At 36.6% G+C, this 27,618-nt stretch overlaps 1 protein-coding gene across 1 annotated transcript in view; it reads right to left on the bottom strand.

Annotated features, from left to right (window-relative positions):
* Positions 1 to 27,618, bottom strand: part of mbc (dedicator of cytokinesis protein myoblast city) — a 966,604-nt gene that overhangs the window by 587,603 nt on the left and 351,383 nt on the right. Inside the window, exon 17 of the mRNA XM_090373417.1 lies at positions 7,963 to 8,066. Within this exon, the coding sequence (XP_090229543.1) occupies positions 7,963 to 8,066 (104 nt within the window). The remainder of the gene's footprint in view (positions 1 to 7,962; positions 8,067 to 27,618) is intronic.

Genomic DNA, 27,618 nt, shown 5'->3' with positions numbered 1-27,618 from the left:
TCACATAAGGGGGGTAAATATAAACTGAGAAAAGGTGTTTACAAGGTATATATGAGAAAATTTACTTTCTGCCAGAGCGTGCTGGAACAAACTTTAATCTGGTACTTAGGAAGTGGTTAGATTGGATAATGCACAAAAGGGAGTGAAATCATGTTGGCAATGTACTGAATACTCATACAAATACTGAGTGCTTTTTCCATTTTCTCAATTATTGGCACTCAAGGTTGAGCTGTCATATGTGCAGAAGTGAAAGATGCTACAGCAACAGCAGTTCTAATTTTCTGTTCATTTTTCTTTATGGTCTGGATGGTTGCTTCATTTCAATTTAAACTTTTTGCCAACAGATGATACATTTCCCCCTTTTTTTTAAGATAATGCAAAATTTTTATCTTTGATTCTAGAGAAATAGTTTCTTTTGAGCGTTGCTTTTTTACTTTCCTTATGCATAATTTAGGGCTGGAATTTAATTCACAACAAAGAAATTATTTCGATACCGTTCTTAAGAACAAAGTTTAGTAACACATACCAGGAAAAATTTATAAACAATCAAATAAAAACCAAAATAACCTTACAAAATCTTTAAAAGTCACGAACTGCACGTTTCAAAGTCACAATTTTTTATGGTCTCAAACAAGCGCAAGCTGAATAGCACAGAAACTAACACAGGGATTTCCCAATAATTTTTTTCTGCATGACTAGTGAGTCAACAGGCAGATTCACAAAAAAAGAAGAAAAATATCAAAAAATTACATCCGACATAATGGCAGGGTTTTCCTCGCACAAAAGCTCAAAAATACTGTGTTATGTGAGGTTTTCCATAATTCCCTAACTGTGTTAGAGCGAAACTGTGTTATATAAATACCATGTTTATCAATCGTGTTAGAGCGAAACCATGTTGAGTACCATGTTATACAGGAATTGCCTGTACTTTCAGTCTACTTATACCATCAATATATGGGTAGCAGAATCCCTGCAATAGAAAATTGTTTTGGATAGCTTCCCGTCTACCAGAAAACATACAGAACATACAAAGTTATTATTATTATTAGCCATATGGTGCAAGGAAGCCTGAGGCTTATGCTGCACCAACAAAAAAAAAAAAATTCCCGAGTTACCCTGAGAGAGAGAGAGAGAGAGAGAGAGAGAGAAGAAGCAGAAAGGAATCACCAAGAAAGAGAAGAATGATGATATCCAGCTTAGGACCCTAGGTTTGCCAAGCCCATACTCACCAGATGTGAGCCCCTGGGGTTGTATCCCAAATTCTTTTAATGGTTCAAAAAGGTGGAAATCTGAAGGAGACATATCTGGAAGGAGAGCATGTTGAAGTTGAAAGAATTCGAAGGAATCAAAATTGAAAGTAAGAACACATTTAAAAAATTACCTCATGACAAGTTATTAAACTACTGTTTTATCCTTAAACGATCAGTTATTAATGCAACAGAATAATTTAAAATTAAATAAAGAAAATAATGATATCATTGACAATGAGGAATTGAAAGAAATTTTAAACATATGCTACCCAGAAACGTGGAATATGGAAGAACTTTCGTCTCCATGGCAAGAATGCAGGGTCAAAAACAAATAACAAATTTAAGTTTTCTAATAAAATATGAAATAAAAATTAATGATTTTAGAGATTTTGTTGAAGACAGTTTATCTTTGAAATCAAGTGAAATTATTTTTCCAGTAAAAAAAAAAAAAAAAAAGTTGCTACAGTCACGAGAAAGGAGTGGGGCATCAGAGGACGGTCTTTGGAAATCCTATATGACTGCATATTCCAAACAATTGTCATCTATGGGTCACATGTTTGGTTAGACTGTGTCTTGCAAAAAATTAATGCCAGGAAATGTACTCTGTACAGCGAATGATGTCATTGAAGTTGTTACAGTTCACTAGGACATTTGATACAGTTCCCTAGGACCTGGGGAACTGTATCAAATAATGCACTGCAGACTGCAACTGGATGCAAGCCTATATATTGGTTCTTCTTTTTAGAGGTATGTGTTATTACCTGCATCGATGAACCCTCTATAAAATGGGCATCGAGATAGACTGAAAGGCGAGTTATAAGCAGGACCCGAACCTTACTGGTATTTACTTGGTAGGACTGATGGAATGATAGTACAAAAGGAAGAATCATTAAAATTTCTTTCCTACTGTCAACAAGGAAGGTAGGGAAATGCCACGTTGGTTCAATCCAACTCTAGAGACGTTCTTTCTCACAGGTCATGGGTCATTCTATGCAAAGTTACATGAATTAAGGATAAGTGAGCTGCATTTGTGGACTTAGGAAAGATTGGGAACATTTCTTATATGTGTGCCAGGAATATGAAGACCTTAGGAAGGACTTTGTTGAGCAGGTCTCACACTTGCGATCCTTGGAGCCTGGATGTTAGGAACAGTTGTAGCTACAAAACAGAAATTTGCTGATTTCCAGGTATTTGCAATCCAGATTTTTATAATGAGACACTTGTTGTTGGAGCTAGAGCAGCATTAGTATGGAAAAAGGGTCTAGGCAATAATATATAACAATCAGCTGCCTTACATCAAATCTTTTTCATTGAACATTATTCAGTATAGCTTTTCTTGGGTTTGTTTTCTTGTAGTGGACTGGAGTTTCTTCTCTGACTGCACCAAGCTGACAACATGGAGCATTTGGCGCAGTATGGCCACAGATGATGATGTGCCTAAAATATTCCCAAACAAACAAACATGGGGCATTGAATGGAACCTGCAAATTGGTCTTGTGCAATTATCCAAATGTATGTCCTTGTGGTGTTGTGTGGTATATCCTAATGGTATGCCATGCTTCAGTGTTCCCTGCATTTCCTTGTGATGCAAGGGAAGCTGGTTTTCTGCCTATACCTAAGTTGAATCACATTGTGATGCAATGATCATTGGATCTTTTACAATATGTGTATTGTACTTTATTGGCTTTCATTGCATTGCACAGAACTCTTATAATGGGGGATTTTAATTTCCCAGAGATTGACTGGAATTTGTGGGTTGGTCACTCACACACTAGCAAGGCTTTTGTGGATTTATTGGATGATTGTTTTTTACAGCAGCATGTTTGGGAGGCAATTAGAGGAAGTAATACTCTTGATCTGATTATCAGTAGTGATCCTTCATGCATTAATAATCTTCAGATAAAGGAACCACTAGGTGGCAGTGATCATGGTGTGCTGAAGTGGGATTTACTCAAAGAGGTAACTATCATCAAGGGTAAAGGGAAGGGTTTTTGCTTTCGTAAATGTAACTACGGTTGTCTGAGACAGTATTTAATATCTATACGGTGGGACCAACTGAAGATGTTACCAACAGCAAATTCAAAATGGGAAGCATTCAAAGAATAAATCTTGGAAGCTACTAGGCTTTTCATACCAACTAAGAAATATTGTTCAAGATTTAAGCCTAAATGGATGTCAGATGAACTAATTAGACATTTGACAGAGAAGAAAAATGCATGGGATACACATAAAATAACAGGTGACACAGAAGCCTATGATAGACACAGGCTGGTCGGTAACCAAGTCACAAAGGAGGTTAGGCAGTCAAAGGCAGATTACAAGAACTCTTTGGCAAACGATGCAAAGAAAAACAGCAAAGAGTTCTTTACGTATGTAAACTCTAGAAGGAAGGGATGAATCAGATTGGTCCACTTGATATCAATGGTTCAACTGTTGATGATCCTGCTCAAGTAGCTAACAAACTAAATGAATATTTTGCATCTACATTCACACGAGGAGTTATTCAGGGAGGGGAATGCCACAGGTGTATTAAACTCTGGCAGTAAGTTAGATAATCTTGTAATAACTGAGAGTAAAGTGGAGGAGAAATTGTTGAAGATAAACATAAGAAAGGCCCCTGGGGTAGATGGAATCTATCCAGTTATATTAAAGGAAGCAGCAAAGGAAGTAAGCAAATCCTTAGACATAATTATGAGAGCTTCCATGGACTCAGGGGAGGTACCCATGGACTGGAGATTAGCATTAGCATTAGTAGAGGCATTTGATGCAAGAAAGCAAGCTTATGCAGCATCAGCCAAAAAAAAAAAAAAATAAATAAATAAATAAAATAAAATAAAAATATAATAAATAAATAAATAAATAAATAACCACTTCCACTTCACCCCCCTGTTCGTTCGAAATACCTGTCCAGCTGAGCCTTAAACTTATTTAGGCTATCAACTTCCACGACAAGGGATGGAAGTCTGTTCCACCAACCAACCACCCGCTGGCTAAAGGCAAATTTCCGCATGTCTATCCTACATCTGTCTTTCCTCAATTTGAATTTATGCTCTCTCAGGTGATTATTCTGAGCAAGAGGAAGAATCCCATCAGCACTGAGCATGTTCAACCCATTCAAGGCTTTATACACCTCTATCAGATCACCTCGCTGGTGACTAGTCTCCAGACACTGTAATTTGCAAAACTTAAGCCTTTCTTCGTAAGAGCACCCCTTTGTTCCATTCACTACTCTTGTTGCCCTTCTCTGTACTCGTTCCAGCAGCTCTACGTCCTTCGTGAAATGAGGCCTCCAGGCCTGTATACAGTACTTTAGGTGTGGTCTGACCATTGCCTTATACAAGGGAATAATCACCTCCTTATCCCTGTTAGAAAAATTCCTATATATCATTGACAATACACCATGAGCTACTCTTGCAGCCCGTCTGCACTGTCAGAGAACTTCATATCTGCCTGCACAACCACCTCCAAGTCCTTTTCATTCTCTACCACTGTCAGTATAGTACCACAGAGTTGATACGTTGCTCTGGGGTTGCTGTTTCCCATATGTAGTATTTTACCTTTGTCAATGTTAAATGAGATGTGCAAATGTGACCCCAATTCACAAAGGAGGATCAAAGGGAGAGACAGGTAATTTTTTTTTTTTGGTAGTTGTTGGCGCATCGGCTTCTTTGGCCATAATGCACCTCCCAAGGTTTTTGCAGTACTTTGATCCAAGCCTGAGGCGGGATTCGAACCCGCGACCTTTGGGTTGCCAGGCAGGCACTTTACCCACCTGGCTAGCCCGGTCAGCGACCTGTTAGTTTAATATCTGTTCGAGGGAAATTAATGGAGGCACTGGTTAAAGAAGCATTGCAGGATCATCTAGACAAGACTTCAGTTATAGCTTGGACACAGCATGGGTTTGTTAAGGGGAAGTCTTGTCTGACTAATTTGACTGGATACTATGATGTTGTCACAAAGGAACTGGATGCAAAGAATAACTCTGATATCATATATTTGGATCTTAGAAAGGCTTTTGATAATGTTGCAAATGGAAAACTGCTGCACAAATTGGATCAGTGTGGCATTGGAGGCAAATTGCTGCTACGGATAAAGGGATGGTTGAGTGGGAGAAGACAGAGAGTGCTAATCAATGGACACTGCTCATCGTGGGCCAATGTTATTAGTGGAGTCCCTCAGGGTTCAGTGTTGGGTCCATTGTTGTTTTCTGTATTTATAAATGATATTGATGATGGTATATCAGGCTTAATATCCAAGTTTGTAGCGATATGAAGGTTGGCTGGGTTGTTAATGACACCAAAGACTACTTGTTGTTTTCTGTATTTATAAATGATATTGATGATGGTATATCAGGCTTAATATCCAAGTTTGTAGACGATATGAAGGTTGGCTGGGTTGTTAATGACAAAAGATAGTAAGCTGCTGCAACAGGATCTAGAAAAGTTGAGCAGATCGTCTGAGAGGTGGCAAATGAAGTTTAACATTGACAAATGTAAAGTACTACATATGGGAAGCAGTAACTCCAGAGTAACGTATCAACTCTGTGGTACTACACTGATAGTGGTAGAGAATGAAAAGGACCTGGGGGTAATTGTGCAGGCAGATATGAAGTTTTCTGAGCAGAGAAGACAGTCTGCAAGAGTAGCTCATGGAGTATTGTCAATGATATACAGGAATTTTTCTAGCAGGGATAAGGAGGTGATTAACCCCTTGTATAAGGCAATGATCAGGCCACACCTTGAGTACTGTATACAGGTCTGGAGGCCTCATTTTAAGAAGAATGTAGAGCTATTGGAACAAGTATAGAGAAGGGCAACAGGATTAGTGAATGGAACAAAGGGTTGCTCTTACGAAGAAATGAGTAAGTTTTGCAAATTACAGTGTCTGGAGACTAGGCACCTGCAAGGTGATCTGATCAAAGGTGTAAAAAGCTTTGAATGGTTTGAGCATGCTCAATGCTGATGGGACTCTTCCTTTTGCTCAGAATAACAGCCTGAGAGGGCATATATTCAAATTGAGGAAAGACGGTTGTAGGATAGATGTGCGAGAGGGTTTGTCTTTAGCCAGTGGGTGGTTGATTGCTGGAACAAACTTCCATCTGTCGTTGTAGAAGTTGACAGGTTAAATAGATTCAAGGCAGAACTTGACAAACATTTGGAGCGAGTGGATGGTGAAATAAGTGTTTTTTTTTTTTGGCTGATGCTATATAAGCTTGCTTTCTTGCATCATGTGCCTTTGCTAATGCTAACTTCATTTGCAAAATAATCAATCAGCATTTTGTTCATTCAACACATTTACAGCTTCAGACACAAAACCAAGTCTGCTTACAGTTGCCAAGTTTCCAGATTCTGCAACTAACAAAACCTAAGAAATCTTGGTTAAGAGTATTTTTGTCCTTGACTAATATTAGAATTAGTACAGGGTGTTTCAAAAACAGCTTTACAGCTTTGAAAGAGTATATAAATTTATTTAGAGGACATACCTAATATCTTGAAATGTCAGAATGTAGCAATATGCTTCAAGTGTAATGCATGTTGACTGTACTACTCAATACTACCAGCGTGAGCTATTTTCTGATATTTCAAAATATTTTACATCCGGTAAATAATTTTATACAAATTTATCCTCTAAATAAATTTATATACACTTTCAAAGTTGTAAACTGTTTTTGAAACACCCTGTATCATTAGTGGCAAATGATGAAAGGAAGCAAGGATGAAGTGTATATAGCATCATCAAATCACCAAAGTATACTTCTAAAACATTCTTCTCTTAAGTTTTAATTTTGTTCTGATCATTTCTGAATACCTAAGTTATGGTTTTTCTCTCTGTTCTGAGATTTTTATATAAATGGTAAAATTTTTTAGCTTTCTTATACTTGTATTCTATATCTGCTGGAAAATCTTTCCAAGATTTTTTTCCAGCTGCTTTTACACCTTTCTTAGTCCTCTTATACACTTTATTTTACATTTTAATAAGGTCTTATTAGTTTTCTCAATCAAATTTTTTCTTTTCTCTACTCACCTCTTTTAACTTCTTGAGTCCACCATGGCATTTCAAATTACCTTTTTTACAAGCACTTTCCTCTACATACATATTTTGCAGCATCCACTGAAGTCACCTAAATTTTTGCCATTCTTAAGTCTTCATCTTAAGTCATGTTAGCATCAGGAGTGTCATTTTTAAGTTTTGAATAAGGTTTCTACATTTAAAAGTTGTTGACAAATCTGAAAGCTTTTTGATACTGTATTTTCTTATGGCCACTATATTTTGTTTACATGAACAGAGAGAGTTTTTGCCAAATCAATATTTTAACATCCCCACATGATCTCTGAGATAATCTATGAAAAATATGTTTGTAACTGTAGTATATGTAAAAAGATCCACTGCTAGGAGACGTCAGTACACAGTTTACATCTTTCATCTGTATACACACACAGTTAACAGGATTACTGGTTAACAGAAGCATGAAAAATAAAACAAGCTTTCAGTGTAAGTGCACATGTACTGCATTAGCTGCTAACACTTAATGTTCATAATAAAGAATACCATAAAAATATCCATAATTCTTATTTTTTTCTATGAGCACTGACAATTATTTAAGACTTTTATTCTGACTCATTTCTAATAAAGAATATTAAGAATTCCTAACAAATACAAAAGTAATAGTGTTTTTATAGGTATTCAATTATAAATATGTTATGGTCCTCACCTTATATACAAGTAGTTCATGTATCACATCATTTAGAGTGGTACCATTATCTTGCATTAATTTGACAAAAGACATTGCAAAAGGTTTTTCTGCTTTATCTTTGGCTATAAGAAAACGAATAGCTGCTGAGTTACATATTATAAATATTACTATATGAATGTATTAATCTAACACGTTCAACACTATTAACATATTTAAATATATTTATATAATCAGCAAAGAAGCATATGCAGCCCATACTCCATTATTAGAAACTTCTTTAATCCTCCATCAGATGCATGGGGATTGAGCCAATCCACAGTGATAAACCAATATAAAATGGAAACATTTTTTGGCCAATTAAAACTGAAATTTCAGGATTTCATATGAAGGTGGTTTCATATTTCAAGATACTCTCTCTCTCTCTCTCTCTCTCTCTCTCTCTCTCTCTCTCTCTCTCTCTCTCTCTCTCTCTCTCTCTTTCTCTCTCTCCCTCCCTCCATCCCTCCCTCCCTCCCCCTTCTGCTTGCACTGTAGGGAAGCTAAGTGAGAGCAAAAGTTTACCTCATTTTATTGCTGGCAAATTGCAACAAAATAGATATATATTTTTTTCTTTGTTAGTACATGGGTCAACTTTTGCAATCATAGCCTGCAGTTGTCATATTACACAGTGGCTCATCAAGGCCAACACTCCAAGGGAATTTCATAGTAAGACAGGTACAATGGGAGCCATATGAAATAAAATATGTTTACATGTGCTGACAAGTTGATGTGGGAGCAATTCTACTGTGAGGGTATAGGGAAGAAAGGAATTGCTGCACAGTGTTCTTTGGTAGGATTACTTGTATGTAGACTCATCTTTATAACTGCTCTGTAACACATTGCAGCTGTTGACTTTGATTTCTGTCCTTCAAAGGAGAGCTCACCCTTGTTATTATCTCAAAGAAATGACCCAATAAGATCAATCTTGTTGAGTTCCCCCTTTCTAGATAATCACCTGTAGCATTGCTAATTGGGAAGTGTGAACAGTACTTTGGATTTTAGTGCCAGCAAGCCTATGTGAATTTTCCATGTTAGTATTATTTTGATATTTTTCCATCACTTTTATCACTGATGAAATGGTTTTTTTTTTTTTTTTTTTTTTCTTTTTGAATGAAATGATTATGCTTTTTTTTTCATCACTGAAAGCAATTGCCTATGTCTGCAGCTCCCCCTTCCTCGAAATATCACTGCTGGCACACTGGGGGAGGGGAATCCCACTGTAAATCAGTTTTGTTTGAAAGGAAATAATAACTGTTTGTACGTGTTGACATCAGTTCCACAAACTTTTCTGTTTCTGAACGCAAGGCTAGAGAGGTGTTCTTATAAGTTTTCTCTCAAAGGCCTCAATATGTCTTTATCCCATATCCCATCCTACATATTACTGCCAACATGCTGGGAGAGGGGCAATGCCATAGTAAAACAGTTTCAAAGGAAGCTGTTGGAAAGAAAATAGTAACTGTTTGTTATTTGTTATTATACTGTTATTTGGTTTTTAGGAGCATTAGCAACTAAGGCCATATTGCTCCGGGATATGCGGTGGTCATTCCCTGACCTTTCCACATCCTCCATATTTGGTGGTGACAGGCTCGAACCCGTAACTATTTGTAGATACTGTTGACAAAGCACTCCATCTCTTTATGCAAGGATGGGGAGAAAATAACTGCAGATTGTCACTGTAACAATTAGTTTATAGCTACAATTGCTGTTGAAACTGAGGTATTGGCTTGTGGCAAGTGCATATGTTCTACAAGTAGTATTTCCTGTTCGTATTTGCTGGAGGGAAGAGTAATTGCTCCCTTTTTTAAATAGAGCTTACTCTGGAAAATCTATTTGTATCTGTTGATAGCAAAATCTGCTGTGCTGGGTAGCACAGACTTTTTTTTACTCTTTCCTTCTCTCGCAATTTTTACTTCTAAATTTTATTTTTTGCAATGATATCCAAAAAGAAAGTAACACCACACAGGAGAAAGACCAGTTTGATATTTCTGATCAGGACGATGACTGCTGCAAAGAGCTCATTCAGTGAGAAAGAAACAAAAAGAGATGATGCATTGGTGACAAGCAGTTCCTCCTGCGATGTGCACCTTGGCCAAGATGGCATTTCGGAATGGAGGAAAATCCCTCCAACCAAAAAAAAACATGACAAGAAGCCTAAACATAAACACTCAACTCCCTGGAGTGAAAGGAGATGCAAAAAAAGTCTGTCTCTTTTTGGCATGCTTCTTATTAGTAAGAGAAGCAATGATTAGAAGTATAGTACTGCATGTCAACATTTGCATAAGCGGGATGATCTTTTTTGCAGTTTGGACATACTGATTGAGGAGCATTACAGTTTTCGCAATCATGTTCAACTGAACCAGGAACCCCTACTTTGTGCAAGTAGGGGTTCCTGGCAAGCTATCTGGAAATGTCCATACTTCTGATATCGGAAGCACTGTAGCGGGTTTGGGACATATGGGCTGACATTACATACCAGATATCCGGCTTTAATGGATGATGGATGGTTCGGTGTATTAAAGGTCAAGATCAGATTGCAGGTAGGGATCAGATTGTCATCTTTTCTGGTGGAGATTCTCTTGACATGAATAACTCCTTGTTCTTTCAGTTCTTCTAGCATTTCTTCTTCAGATACGTCTAGTAAGTCCCAGTCTGAGATCACTCCTTTAGAGGTGTTCAGTGATCTGTGGGGGTGTTACAGTTACTGGGAGTCCTGCAAAGAAATTAGTTTTCAAAAGTCGCTCAGAATGTATGGCATTAGATGTCTCAATGAGAATATCTCCTGATCTGAGTCTTTTTACGGATTTCGGAGATCCTGCTCTACTTTCCAATTCCTTTTGAACTCTAAATGGAGAAAGTTTGCCAACTGCATTCTCACCAGTTGAATGGATTAGCATTAGCATTAGTAGAGGCATTTGATGCAAGAAAGCAAGCTTATGCAGCATCAGCCAAAAAAAAAAAAAACCCACTTCCACTTCACCCCTCTGTTCGTTCAAAATACCTGTCCAGCTGAGCCTTAAACTTATTTAGGCTATCAACCTCCACCACAAGGGATGGAAGTCTGTTCCACCAACCAACCACCCGCTGGCTAAAGGCAAATTTCCGCACGTCTATCCTACATCTGTCTTTCCTCAGTTTGAATTTATGCCCTCTCAGGTGATTTTTCTGAGCTAGAGGAAGAATCCCATCAGCATTGAGCATGCTTAAACCATTCAAGGCTTTATACACCTCTATCAGATCACCTCGCTGGTGCCTAGTCTCCAGACACTGTAATTTGCAAAACTTAAGCCTTTCTTCGTAAGAGCACCCCTTTGTTCCATTCACTAATCTTGTTGCCCTTCTCTGTACTCGTTCCAGCAGCTCTACATCCTTCTTGAAATGAGGTCTCCAGACCTGTATACAGTACTCTAGGTGTGGCCTGACCATCGCCTTATACAATGGAATAATCACCTCCTTATCCCTGCTGGAAAAATTCCTGTATATCATTGACAATACTCCATGAGCTACTCTTGCAGCCCGTCTGCACTGCTCAGAGAACTTCATATCTGCCTGCACAACCACCCCCAAGTCCCTTTCATTCTCTACCACTGTCAGTGTAGTACCACAGAGTTGATACGTTGCTCTGGGGTTGCTGTTTCCCATGTGTAGTACTTTACATTTATCAATGTTAAACTTCATTTGCCACCTCTCAGCCCATCTGCTCAACCTTTCCAGATCCTGTTGCAGCAGCATAGTGTCAGCAGTGTCCTTGACAACCCTGCCAACCTTTGTATCGTCTGCAAACTTGGACATTAAGCCCGATATACCATCATCAATATCATTTATAAATACAGAAAACAATAATGGACCCAACACTGAGCCCCGAGGGACTCCACTAATAACATCAGTCCACGATGAGCAGTGTCCATTGATTACCACTCTCTGTCTTCTCCCCCTCAACCACCCCTTTATCCATAGCAGCAATTTGCCTCCAATGTCACACTGCTCCAATTTGTGTAGCAGTCTTCCATGTGCAACAGTATCAAAAGCCTTTCTAAGATCCAAGTATATAATATCAAAGTTATTCCCTGCATCCAGTTCTTTTGTGACTGCATCATAGTATCCAATCAAGTTGGTCAGGCAAGACTTATATATATATATATATATAGAATCCAAATACTACAGAGTTAGGTTATAAAAATATATAAAATTATTAAGTGTTACATATAGAACTAGTAACCAAACTAGCCAGATTGCATCTAATGCGTTAGGCTTACCAAGTAACTGCTTCGTTAATGATACCATTAATGATACTATTGATAATATAGCCACTAACTTACCCTTGGAGACGAAGATTTATACATTGGAGCAATACTTAAAATTCAAAAAATGCAATAATATTAGATGTCAAACATGCCCTGCTATGAACAATAAACATGTCTCCCATAATACCGACGATCCGGTTTTCTGCCATTCTAGGGGAGCTATTTATCTAATTACTTGCAATAATTGCATGGCCAAATATATTGGACAAACAGGAGGAGAATTACATATTAGAATTAATGGGCACAGATCACATATTAATAACTTTGTTAACAAAAATGACAATGAACTGCAGCACTTTCAAATACATAGATTCGATAATATTACTATCACTATACTAGAAATTGAGCATAAGCACAGCATTAGATTATATCGTGAAAACTGCAATATACTTAAACATAAAACCCTTTACCCATACGGTCTCAATAGCTTGTTTAACGGACGTAATTATAAGATTGGTAGTTTAGATACATGTATATATAAACTATTTCGCATGGCAAATAGATCCCATTATAAATTGCCACGTAGCAAGAAGAATAGCAAAGTTTATAACAATACTGGTAACGGCAATCTAATACACACTAAACATACATTAGGCAGATTTGCTGAGGTACTGGATACATGGGATGAACCCAATATAAATATAAAACGCATACATGACATCGTATTCGGCCTCAAGCATAGCAAGCTTAAAGCCTTAGAAAAAATTAACTTGACATATCTACACCTTAACCAACATCTAGACCACTTACTCAAGGATATCTTTAAATTTCGGCTGGGTAATAAACCTGTTATCCATAATATATACATTAATATTAAATTCAGCAACATTATATTTGACAGCTTACTGTTCAAGGATATCTTAAATAAACATATTAATGTTTTTCCACTCAAAAATATGAATATAGTAACTAGGTTCAGTTACAATAAACCTTTTGGGTTTACGGCTTGTAACTATAAACAGCTAGCATGCAACTTAGATAGCTTCTACAAGGAGGCTATCTGCCACTGCCACAATACCATGATTATGTAGCTATGCATCATATGCATGTAATTACAGGTGATCTCAACTTGGTTCCGCACCAGGAACTGAGAACAGTACTTTCCTATGGTTTTAAATACAGACCTAATACTAGTCCTAATGCCAACTATATTACCAAACAAGTACACTCTGACCTTATGTAATTTTGCCTTAAACTTTCATATAAATATAATTTACCACTAGAGGCCTTCTATAATTGGCTGGTACTTACCAACAGTGAACTTAATCAACATATATGTAGGAAGCTTTTACATAGGAAGCAACATACCAATAGAGACAGCAAAAGATATAACATGCAGTTAATCAAGCGACAATTAAAGGATTTACAGGATATATTTATCATAACTACTATAGACAAGGCCGCCAATAATTATAGTTTCATCTGCAAAAAATTCTACGCCTCACTGTTATACAATGAAATACATAGCAGTGCTACATACGCTAGATCAAACGGTAACCTTGGTACTATTACCAAGAAGCTACTAGCTATACAAAAAAAGTTAAAACTTAATAACTACAACACTAACTTTCCTTTCTTGTATGGTATATCCAAGTTTCATAAATCTCCTATCAGTTTCAGATTTATAACTTCATGTAGAAATAGCTACTCAAAGGTCCCGCATTGTAAGCTAGTTAAACTGCTTAGGATTATTTTCAATACTATAGATTTCACTAGAATTATTAGTAATAATAGACCTATTTTAACCTTTATAAAGAATAATAAGCATAACATCAAACACATAAATACATATGATTTCAAAAACTTATTCACTAGCATCCCGCAAGATAGTTTAAAATTGGTTTTAAATAATTATTTCAAAGAATATAGCGAAATTTTACCCTGCCAACGTAATTACTGGGATAACCTACTTAACCTTTGTATTTCCAACAGCTATATTTATAATGGTAGCAATATTTTCATACAGCATACCGGCATAGCTATGGGGGCGAGTAGCTCGTGTCTCATTGCTAATCTATATCTACACCATTTTGAAAACAACTTCGATAAAGATATCATATGTTCAGATATAGAGATGACTTAATTGTGTTCAACTATACTAACTTTCATACAGAAGCAGTTAAACACTACCCGCAGGATTTGGTTCTAGAGGTCACTAACAAGAGTGACTCTTGTAAAGCTGCATATCTGGATATAGACATTCATATTAAGAATAATAACCTAACTACCAAGGTATTTGACAAACGCAAAGAATTCAATTTCAAAACTATAGACCTAACTAGTTGGGGTACAAATATCTCAATACGTATCCTTAAAAACATAATAGTGACACAAAGTATCAGAAGATTATATATCTGTAATAATAAAAGTGATGTTATAGACGCACTGATTGATCTTAAGCATAATTTATTAGATAAAGGTTTCCCACATAATTTCATTATGAAACATATAAGTACTGCTTTGTCCATAGCCCTAAAAATATACCACGATGATCTAAACCAGTTGGATACCATGGAAGCTATTAGGTATACTGTACATTGAATTATACGTACGGGGTATAGTTTCTCTGTTTTAAAGGAATTATTATCGGTTTTATACATCGGTATCTATGGAGCGAGTTGTTTACTAATTAGCCTTTGTATATACATGTACATACTAGGTACTGCTGCATAAACACACAATATATAGCTTACGCCTTAGAAAAGTGGTACCTATATGTGTTTTTACAGTAGGAATTAATTCATTTATATTTTACTAAGATTTCTCTTCTACATCTGAGAATTATTGGTTTTGTTTTCTCTACTATAGAGGGCACTATTATACTTTTGGTTCATCCCAAACTTGGCTATTATTGGACAAATCTTAGGTGGCGCAGTATACACGGCAGATATAAAGGTCTAGTGCGTTAGCTGCAGGCGTTTAGTTTTTTTCCCGCCTTGGGCTACGGTAATGTATGTAATGTAGATTCTTTGACGGGAACATACTGGTTCTATGGTATTCCCTCCTTTGTTGTTTAACGGCATTTCCTCCTTTGTTGTTTTTTAACCCTTTACATATAGTTCGCCACTACTTGATATTTTGACGTTAGATTTATAGTAAATTATCTTAGGAATTAGCCATTCCGTTTTTTTCTGTTTCTTTTCGCATTCTATTGATATATTTTACCGGCTCTTACTACTTAACCAGGATCCCTACTATTAGGTTCGGGAAGTTACACTCCCGGTTATATCCGATGTAATATCGATAAATTGCTTTTCCTTTTCTGTTTCACTTTTATCTATCCTCTTGCCTTATTTTTTCATATCTCACGAACTATTAGAGTAATTCGAGGGGGAGTGAGGTACTATTGCTTTAACTACACTGCTTTCCGTTCGCCTTTAGTTAGCTAATTTAGCCCTTTTTTCTGCAAATCGTTCAGCAAATATTAATAATTTCTCAGTTGTGTTTATAATGTTGCAGCGATCGGTCGGGCTAAATATCATCCAGCCTGTATTCTTACAAATTTTGGTTAGACATACCCCTTTTTGGACGGCTAGATTTATACTGATTTATAGTCTTTACTATAACCTAATTTTTAAATTAGATGAATTATCCATTGTTATGGATATTTGGATTTGGCATACAGGCAGATGATAACAGAAACCGATGGCTCAGTCTAACATGGGTTGGTCATTTTGTAGGGGTTTAGCCTTCGACAAAGTCTCTTGCAAAATGGGTTCCCATGTAAGGCTTATTATGTTAATTAACCTAATATTTTATATTTTTCATGTATTTCATGTATACTGGAGGTACGGTTGGCCAGTGGTTACATCGATTTTCAAACTATGGAGGTACTTACATTACACTATAACTTATCTAATTTGGACATATATATATATTTTTTTTTTTTTTTTAAATATGAACTCCAGAGATCTTTTTTAAAAAGAAAGTTTCAAATTTACTTCTTATTTTCTGTCCTATGTCTACACATGATGGCTGAAAAATGTTACTCTATTTTCTTTACCTCTTCAATTATACTGCTCAAAGTCCCCACATTTCAAGTAGAGCTATAGAATTAGGTAATTAATTAGGTTACAACACGGGAAAGTATATATTAAGTGCTATTGCACTTAATATATATGTAACTAAGAAAAATAAGTTTCATCAAACAGAAAAAGTTTTCTAAAGAATTGGAAAGAATTACCTTGGCAGCACCATAACTTTAGCATACACCAAAAATATAGCGCATATTAATATTATTAATATGGTGATAATCATAATGATAATCAACAAAAAAATTTTAATAGAACCAAAATTTTTGGCAAAACACAATGCTGCACATAACCCTGTCAAAATAGGAAGAAGTGAAGGATAAGTTGTACATCTCTGTAATTAGCTATACATGTAGGACTCCGTTGTAATATCTTTTTTAATAGACAAAATAACTTTATTAATGAATCAGTCCTGCAAGCTTATGTGAGACATGGGATGAGCAAGTAATATGGTTCAGGTTTGGATAGAAAAATTGTAATGCAAAAGCGTTTATCATATATAAAATAAATACATTTTCTGTTTATGCTCTGGGACAACCACATGGTCAGAGGAATTCACATGAGAGAGAAAATGTAAGAAAAAGCATAGTGTTTAGCAGTCATGAGCTTGAACCCTGATCATTCAAAGCATAGGTACTTATGCACCCTTTCACTTAACCACTTGGCTACCACTAACAAAAATGCAGATTTTTCAACATGAGTCTTGACCTGGTCATAATACATTACATTTCACAAGCAACCAGATGAGAATGTAAGGTTCTGTATATATTTTCCCATATTCCAAATGTGTAATGCAATGAACACAGTCATCTGCAGGTTCACTGGCAAACATCCAGCTATACTCTACAACAAAATCTTTTCAAATTAGGCAAATAAGCATCATTAAGATAATTCTTCCTCAAGGTAGATATATCTGAACTGTTTTGATTTATAGAACATTTTTTTAAGAAACCATATGAAAGCTAGAATACCCACTTATTGACTACTTACCAAGGCAAAGATAATGTCATTTGAAAATTCACTTTTCTCTTCTTTTATGTTGCCTGTTTAGAAGTGATTGATTTGGAAATTTCTCCTTGCATCTTTTTTTTGCTATAACATTCAATGTTTTCACATGATAGAATTTTTCTGCATCTGGAATTTTCTTTTCACAAAAACACACACAAAAAACAAAAAAATAAAATAATACTGCCATCTGTAGTAAAATCTTTTCCACAATTGGTGATCAATGATTCCATAAATTTAGTAGTAGATTTGATTTTCAACATTTTGAATAAGGACTCAAATACCTATTCTGCAAATATTTTAAGGAAAGTTAAAGTGTCATAACACAGATAAAAAGAATATAATAAGTAACAGATGGAGCTACAGGACTTAAGCAGTTCTCCGTCGTATGTAAATCAGTAATAAAATGAGAAAAAATTATCTCTATGTTGCCTGCAGAATGCTTCCAAGCACCAGTCTCCAAAATTTAAAACAAATATAAAACTAATTTAAATGAATTCTTACACCAAAGAAACATTAATGATCCAACACATCTGGAATCAGCGTTTGATAATGTTGGAACCCAACATTATCAAACCACCAACAAATAACTACGAGCGAAAGGAGACATTTTGTCAATTTATAAAACTGAGTGAAACGATTATGAAAATGATATAAAAATTTAGAATTTCTTTTTACTTCTAATTTAAAAAAATTACTTTCCTTCCTTAAGCTGACAGGGCTTTTCGACACTAGTCATGATCACAGGATAGAAATGTGTGCATACCAGAATTTATAGCAGAGAGAGAGATCAGTTGTTCTCTTGGTACGTGCATATAAACAAAAATAAAAATAGACAAAATAAAAATACACATTAATCTGAGATAGGATAGGAGCAATGGATATTAATTAAGTTTGATTTCAAGGGTCTCAGAAATTAGTAACTTTGTATAATTCTGTTGAATGCTAAGTACTTTAGTTTCTTTGAATAAAAAGGTGTCACCTTCATTAACAACATGGAATGCTAATTCCAAGGCTGAAGAACAGGCAGCATGTACAGATGTCAAGTTGCTTAACCCTCAAATAGAGCGTAGAATGCGTGGAACCTTGATAAGATGATTGTTGTTGCTGGTATTGGGTTTAACGACACAAGGGTTCATCATTTATACACAAGAAGCATATCATTAGAGATGTTAAATTATATGCTTCTGTACAAGCCAATATGTTTTAGATACAATAAAAGTTCTTGAATATTTTCTTAATTTCCTAAGAAATGAGATAAATCAGGCGATATATTCAATGTGGAGAGTGACTGAAAAGTGTGTGACAATCAACCAGAAAATGATGGACCATAAGTTGCATCTGACAGGATGAGCACTGAGGTGGCTTTTCTCCCAATAATAGGAAGAGATGAGTATGGTGAGTGTATCCAATTCTGAGTCTTGCCAGTACCACTTCCTCTTGTCTGTTTCGTCGGAAGCCAGAGAGCCACAGCTTTGGATCTTCTTTTAACTGGTAAAATTTATTGTTTCTGTTACTTTTCCAGATCTGTGCCCACTTACCGTAGCATGATTTGCATATGACAGACTTATAGTCAGTGTAAGGAATCTGAGAATGTTGTGAGCGAGCGGGCTGAGGATGTTTAGCAGCAAAGTCAGCACTTTCATTTCCCGGAATGCCAGAATGGCCAGGGATCCAGCAAAAACTAATTGAACATACTGCAGGAGAATAGCTGGGAATGAATCTGTTTCAATGTGGGATGAAAAGAGGAGAAATTCTTCCTTATGGCAGAAACAGCACTAAGGGCATCCATGTAAATTATGGCAGATGAGATGGAAAACTCAATTATGGCAGAAACAGCACTGAGGGCATCCATGTAAATTATGGCAGATGAGATGAAAAACTCAATAATCTTACTAAGCGCTAACTTAATGGCATATAATTCAGCTGTGAAGTCGCTGCAAGCTAGCGGTAGTGTGGCTGAAATTGTACATAAAGGAAAAACTGCCGCAGCACCTACTATACTGTCAGTTTTGGAACCATCTGGATAAATTTTACAGGCTTGCTTGTTCGCAGTAGCACGAGCTGAATGTAACTGTCTGATATTGCAGAGAGGTATAATTCCCCCCCCACTGGAGAAAGTGTATATCTTGAGAGACAGACGCATATGTCCAAGGTGGAACAGGTGCAGCTGTGTTTTGAAAAACTTCATTTAAATTGACATTCCAATTCTGAACAATCTCTTTGAACCTGAGCGAGGCAGGTCAATTTTCATTTGGCTTGCTCTCATAGAAGGATTCCCACCAAGTATTATAAAGATACTCCCAACCTGGGTGCGCTGGTAGACTCTGGATCTTAGCAGCGTAGTGGGCAAGTAGTGTTTTTCTAAGCAGGTGTAATGGGGGATCATGTGCTTCAACATAAATACTTTGGATCGGACAAGTCCTGAAAGTTCCCAGCATAGTCCTCAGAGCACTGTGATGGATCACATTTAGCCATTTTAAAGTAGTGCTTCTGGCAGAATCATACAATGGATAACCATAATCTAGATGTGAACGGATTAAACTTCTATAAAGATGCAGTAAAGTATACTGATCAGATCCCCATGAAATTGACGAGACTGATCGAAGTATATTCAAATGCTTTATACCAGAAGTTCTCAAATAAATAATACCATTAAAAGAAATTTAATGGTATTAACAAATGGGAGTGGAGTATTGTTTATTTATAGTTCAGGTTTGGGATGAAGACCTCGTTTCTTGCAAAAGTGAGTGACAGTGTATTTCTTTTCTGATAGTCAGTAGCCATTCTGTGAAGTCCATGTTTCTATTTTGGTTATGGCAAGTTGGAGCTGCTGTTTTCATACTTTGAGATTGACAGGAAATGGTAAGGTCATCTGCATACATATAGGTTTGAACGGTTTTTGGGACATCTCATGCCATGCTGCTAACTTGGATTAAAAACAGTGTTGACTATGTATTGATCCCTGCACGACCCCCCCTCTTCCTGAATGTGGAGAATACGTTTTTATATCGGAACACCTGAAAAGAACGCAATTGCAGGAAATTTTAAATTATTTCTGGGAAATGGCCCCTAAGCCCCAGATGGTAAAGGTCCATAATAATACCATGACCCCTATGTAGTATCAAATGCCTTTACAAGATCTAAATTGACCATGATTAGATGTTTTTTCATGACAAAGGCATTTCGGATATGAGATTCGGCTTTGTTGAGCATGTCTAGGGTTGATCTATTTTTTCAAAAGCCATACTGATGATCTGGAAGTAGATTCTTTGACTCCAGGATGTAAGTGAGCCTAGTATGAACCATTCTTTTGAAAACTTTTCCCATGCAGCTCGTAAGAGATATTGGCCTGTAATTTTCAACACAAGAAGGATCTTTTCCTGGTTTTGGTGAGGCAATAATGAACGAATGGCACCATGAAGAAGGATAGGCATTTTCAGAGAAGATCCGATTATAAAAAAATTAATAGGGTTCTCAAGTCTTCTTCAAGTAAATGCTTTAGCATAACATAATGAACTGCATCTAGACCAGCGGTGCTATTGGAAGATCTGTTTAATGATTCTTGAAATTCTATTAATGTAAAGGGTTGGTTATCCAGGAATGAGCAGCGTGTGAAGAAGTTGATTTTATACCGTTATGCACCTGCTTTGATGTTCTGGAAGGTGGATGCATAGGAGGTATAAGCTGAGATTTTTGCAAATGTTTCTGCTAGTGCATTAGCAACTTCTTGAGGAGTAGAAATGTGTTTCCCTTTTCAAAGAAGTATCGGAGAGGGCAATCAAAAAAATTTGCCATTTAACGCCTGTATTCTTTTCCAGATGACCCATGTCTTTAGTGATGGTTGAGACAAAAGCAATCCATGAATTCTGTTATGCTTTCCACCTAACTTTTCTAGCTTTTGCTTTCAGTTTTTTTAAAAGAAATTAGATTACTAGTGGTGGGATACTTGCGGAAATTACTCCAAGCACAGTTTTTCCCCTGTTTGGCAATTAAACAATCTGTATTCCACCAGTGATTTCTGTGTTTTCGATATGGCATGGATTTTGGAATGGAGGCCTTAGCTGCAGTCAGAATTTGATTGGTTATGTAAGTGTTTACATCATCAATATGTTGTCTTTGAATATAAAATCTGTCTACAAGTATTTGGGCAGAATAGCCACCCCAATTTGGCTTTTTAAACTGCCAAGTGGATCGATGATCGGGATTTGGAATTACCCTTTTTGTAGTAAGCAAATAATTGGAAAGTGATCACTGTTAAAGGGATCAGTTAATACCGACCATGTCAGGATTGGAAATGTGGATGGTGAACAAACTGACAAGTCTATTGCAGAAGCAGATCCGGTTGGTAGGTGGATGAAGGTAGGAAATCCAGAATTTAATAAATTAGGATCATTATTATTCATGAATTCCTCCATCTATTTGCCTCTTCTATCCATTGTAGCAGACCCCACACAATGGATGGTGTCCATTAAAGTCTGCTTTCAGAACTTGGCAACAAGATTATTAAGTTCTAAAAGCAGAAGTGGTGCAGATGGCAGACTATAAATGGAAACAATGGTAAATGATTTACCAACTTCAATGTGAGCTGCCACAACTTCTAGGGTAGTTCTCAATTGGATCAGCCTGGATGGTATGTTAGCATTAACAAGAATAGCTACTCCTCCATGTGCAGTTGATTTTGAGTTCCGATGCCGTCTGTACATAGTATAATTTGAAAATTTTGGCAAAACTTGAGGAATGTTTCCTGCATACACCTATGGGATTGAATTGAGCTATTAAATCTCTTAAGTCATCAGAATGACTGCTTAGTCCTATGCAATTCCACTGTATGATGTTATGCATTATTTAGGTTTACCTGAGCATGATTCATCTGACTGTTTTTTGTACATGGGACATTTTTTCCGGTCTTTTTTCGGGAATGGAGTTCTAGAATGGGCTCCTCATTATCTAGATCAATATGTTTGGTGGGAGATTCCATTTTTTTAGAGCCTGAGTCAGATTTTAATTGTTCTTTTTCAACTGGGACCAATGGGGTATGAGTAGGGATGCTGATCGGAGTATTAGGGGCTTCGCTAGTTTTTTTGGAGGATTATCTTTATTAGAGGTTGAAAGTGTAGATTTAAGCCAATTGATTAGAGAGGCGTTAGGTAGAACTGATACACCGGTTTGAGCTGCAGTAGAAACAAAGTTTCGAGTGCGAGCTGCATAAGAACGACTACTAGGCATGGTCGACATAACTTGTCTGCGTGCCTCAGGAAATGTTGCTTTATTTTCTATTTTGTATTTTTGAATTTTCTTTCCTGTTATCTTTCCTGTTAGCTTACAAGTTTTGGAAAAGGCTAGATGGCTTCCTTTGCAGTTTGGACAAACAGGTTTTGACAGCAATCCACTTGAGTGTGCTCTTTAGATCCGCAGATGGGACATATGGCTTCCTCTCGACAAGCCTCTGGGAATGACCGTATTTCTGACATTTAAAGCAACAAACAGGATTCAGGATGTAAGATTGAATCCGACAATTTAAATAACCAGCTTTAATTGAGGATGATAAGCCAGAATGATGGATCTAGTTGGAGTGAGATTTCCATCCTTCTTTCGTTTGTTATTTGATTTTTAGGAGCATTAGTAACTAAGGCCATATTGCTCCGGGGATATGCGGTGGTCATTCCCAGACCTTTCTGCATCCTCCGTATTTGGTGGTCATGGGCTCGAACCCAGTCTAATCAAGAAGTGTGTGCTACGCACTGCTGCTCCTGCCCACCTGGCTACAGAGGCGCCATCTTTTTTTATCATGATCTGTTTTACATTTATTACTTTTTGACTGCTGAGTTCTTGGACCAGTTCTTCTTCGGAGACTGTAATTAAGTCCCACTCACTGATGACGCCTTTTGATGAATTTAGTGTTTTGTGGGGAGTAACTGATATTGTTAACCCACCAAATGTTGTTTTTAACAGCCACTCAGAATGTTTTGAGGTGCTGTTTCAATCAGAAGGTCTCTGGATTGCAGTCTTTTTTAAGTATTTTTGGTGATCCAGCAGTAGACTCCAAGATTTTCTGAATTAAGAATGGTGATAACTCTAAGAATTTCTGCATTAAGAATGGTGATAACTTATCCACAGGTTGGGCAGATAGGGAATGAATCACAAGGAAGTTTGGAAAATCGTCATGACATTCTGCTTCCCTTCACAGTCTTTTAGGTTGACTTGAGTCATGGTCAGTGTTAGAAGTTTCTGCTCTTGAGCTTGAAGGCTCTGAGTTTGGATAATTATTTTTATCCATGATGGCTCCTTTTGGCCTTGGGGGTTTTCCTTTACCACCCAGGTTACTGGCCTTGCCATGGGGGAGACAGGCGCAGTGCCAGTTGGTGGCCAAAAGTAGAGATTAGTAAGTTAGCACAACTAGCTAAATTAAAGAAGAAGGTATTTGCCTTCTTCTGGGCGCTCTTCTTAGTGCTTTTAAGTAAGTAGAGCTACTTAACAGAAAATTTTAATAATACGAGAAAAAAAACAAGGAAAACTCTGTCGTTGGGTAGAAAAACGCTCTATAAACACACAAGATTCACTTGGCCATGGAAACCTTGGCATCTGAGGCCTTGATAAGATGAATCACAATCTTTGCAAGAAATGTTGTAAACAAAATCGCTTATTTGGAATACAAAGGTAGACTGAACTGAGCGATTATTTAGGCCTGTAAGAAGTTCTCATGGGTCTGGCTACAATTTTGAATTCTGTATATTTAAAAAGTCTGCTTAATTGTTTATACCATTCTTCAATAAATGGAAAAGGAATAAAGTATTTTTTGGTGTTACTATTATTGATTTTTTGTAACCTGTTTTATGCCTATGTTCTAATTCAGTTTATTGTAATTAAAGGATAACTCTATTTAAAAATATGTTAGTTAATATCTGTATCTCGGAATTTAAAGCTAACTCAGATGTGGAATATTTGTAAGCATTAAGAAACTAAGTTTAATATGATAGACCTTTGATAACTGTTATAATATAGGAACATCCCGGTATTTGTGGGTTTTCAGTATTTGCTAAACTGAACCTTACTAGTATCCCAAGTGAGCGTAAAGTTTAAAAAATTTAATGATTTCATTTCATTGTCTTCTTCTTTAAACGTGAAATATGTTTAGGATGAATGTTGTTAAAGATGTGTAAGATATCTTTGAATTCCGATCATCAGTAATGAAAAGGATATCATCAAGATACCTCCCATAGCTGTTGTTATGTTGTTGTTATATGGTTTTTAGGAGCATTAGCAACTAAGGCCATATTGCTCCGGGATATGCGGTGGTCATTCCCTGACCTTTCCGCATCCTCCGTATTTGGTGGTGATGGGCTCGAACCCCGGTCTAATCAAGAAGCGTGTGCTACGCACTGCTGCTCCTTCCCACCTGGCTACAGAGGCACCTCCTCCCATAGCAGAAAAGGTGTTAAATGTATAGGTTCAATCATGGAAAGATAAATTTCCAATAATAAACCATTCAGGTTCAAGCCCATGGGCAAACTGAAATTTTGTTTATAAACTCACAAATGGGGATCAAAGAATGACATGAGTAATTACAGACCTGTTAGTTTGATTTCTGTTCCAGGGAAAAATAATGGAGTCACTAGTTAAAGCAGCACTGCAAGGTCATCAAGACAAGACGCAGTAATAATTCAGACACAGCATGGGTTTGTCCCGGAACATTTTTTTCTGGAAAATGTGCCATAACAGATTGACTGTTTTTATTTTACAGATTAAAAGTATGCATCATGCAAATACTCACTGTATAGTTTTTTGTGTTATTTATTAATTTTTTTGTTGAAAATACATGGGAGTAATTAACCCATTTGGGCTATCCTGAGTTATCTCGCATACGCCAAAATTTTTTTTGCAAATTATACAGATTTTTTTAATAAATTAGTGCTTGAGCTAAAAGAAAGGCTCAGAAAAAGTCTTCATTACTTATTATATAAATAAATTAAAAAAATCAAGTGGAATGCACAAGCAGTAATCACGAACTAACTACATTCTGAGACACGGCTGCCACAGGTGGACAGGCGAGGTTAGTATCGCTTACAGGCGGAAGTTCAAGAGGGTGCCAAAATATTTTTCGATATTGTTTAAGTGAATTATTTTTGTGGGTTCAGTATTCTGCATTTAGGATGGCAAATCATATTTTGCTTACTGGTGGCACAGGAATGCGTGCTACTGTTCTGACATTGCTGTACAATATAAGTAAAACAAAAGCCAGCCGTTTGCTGCCAGGCGTAAGAAAATCCTAAGAAAACTCGAGATTTACCTGCATAATGCAAAATTATGCCAGGTAAATACCTGAGAAAATACGTTTCAGTCCTAAATTTGGAGGTATTATTGTTTGCTTCGGGTATTATTGTATCCAGAGATATTTCGTGTGTTCCAAATAACATATAAAACTAAAAACAAGATATCTCGGGATAATCCATGAAGGGTTAAGGAGAAGTCTTGTCTGACCAATTTGAATGTATACTGTGTGTGTGGTCACAAAAGAATTGGATGCAAAAAATAATTCTGATATCATATAATTGGATTTCAGGATTTCAGGAAAGCTTTTAATACTGTTGCACATGGAAGATTACCGTACAAATGGAACAGTATGGCATTAAGGGCAAGTTGCTGCAATGGATAAAAAAAGGATGGAGGTTGTTGTTGGGTTTTATTGATTTTTTTTTTTTTTATTATTATTATTATTAATAATAGCCATATGGTGCAAGGAAGCCAAAAAAAATTCCCAAGTTACCCTGAGAGAGAGAAGTAGAAAGGAATCACCTAGAAAGAGAAGAATGATGATATCCAGCTCCGACCCTGGGTATGCCAAGCCCATACTCACCAGATGTGAGCCCTTCAGTAGCCCTTGTCTTTAGCCCCTGGGGTTAAAGACTAGGGCTACTGAATCCAAATTGTCTACACATTGTTTAATTGCATGACCATATCCTTATAGTTGTTATGTTATATATTCTTGTATAGGCCAATATATATTAAGTATATTAAAAGTTCTTCAATATTTTCATCGTTTCCTCAGATATGAGATAAAACTGATTGAAAAGTGTTTGATTGGATGGTTGAATATAAGGGACAATCAAGCAGAAAATGGCAGACCATAAGCCGACTGTTACAGTGTTTCCTTACACTGGGGTGGGCTTTCTCCCAATAACAGGTAGAGATGAGCACGATGCGTATGTCCAATTCTCAGCCTTGCTAACACCACTTCCTCTCGTCTGCTCTGGCTTCCAACAAAACAGCTTTGGTTCTTCTTTTATCTGGTAAAGTTTGGTGTTACCATTCCTTTTCCAGATCTGTGTCCAGTTCTCGTAACATACTTTATGAATAACAGGCTTATAGTCAGTGTAAGGAATAAAAGGATGGTTCAGTGGGAGAAGACAGAGAGTGTTAATCAATGGATACTGCTCTTTGTGGACTAATGCTATTAGTGGTGTCCCCCAAGGTATGGTTTTGGGTGCATTGTTGTTTTGTATATTTATCAATGATATTGATGAAGGTATATCAAGCTTAATGTCAAAGTTTGCAGATGATACAAAGATTGAGAAGGTTGTTAATAACAGTAATGATGGTATGCTGCTGCAAAGGTTCTGTAAATGTTGGGGAGATGGGCTGGGAAGTGGCAACTGAAGTTTAACATTGACAAATGTAAAGCACAGGAATACCTCGCATAGCGCAGTTAATTCGTGCCAAAAATATACTGCACTATGCGAAACCACACTGATCGAGGTATTTTTAGTATGCATTTTAATGTAATGCATTCTGACAATTTGATTATATGGGACGAGTTACATAAATATATGGGTGTTTGTTTACTATCAATTGATGCACATGAAGTTCTTGCAAAAAAAAAAAAAAAGAAACTAAAATGATAAAATTAAAAATACTAGTAAATACAGTACAAATGATTTTTATTGCAGTATGTACATACCAAAAGAATATAAGTGAAGTTGTTATTTTTGGTTTTTAGGAGCATTAGCAACTAAGGCCATATTGCTCCGGGATATGCGGTGGTCATTCCTTGACCTTTCCGCATCCTCCGTATTTGGTGGTGATGGGCTTGAACCCCGGTCTAATCAAGAAGCGTGTGCTACGCACTGCTGCTCCTTCCCACCTGGCTATGGAGGCACCTATAAGTGAAGTATGTACTGTATTTTTATTTTGAAAAATAACTGATCAGCTTAGTTTGCACAGTTTTTTGCTTCTGTTTATCTGCATACATCTTTTTATAACATCAAATGTCATTTTGCAATGTCTGCCTTACTTTCATA

The sequence above is a fragment of the Mastigoproctus giganteus genome, chromosome 5, assembly GCF_048544385.1.
Source record: "Mastigoproctus giganteus isolate SK-2022 chromosome 5, ASM4854438v1, whole genome shotgun sequence".
NCBI lineage: Eukaryota > Metazoa > Arthropoda > Arachnida > Uropygi > Thelyphonidae > Mastigoproctus > Mastigoproctus giganteus.
The sequence above is the reverse complement of the archived record's forward strand: the minus strand, read 5'-3'. Positions and strand labels throughout refer to the sequence as shown.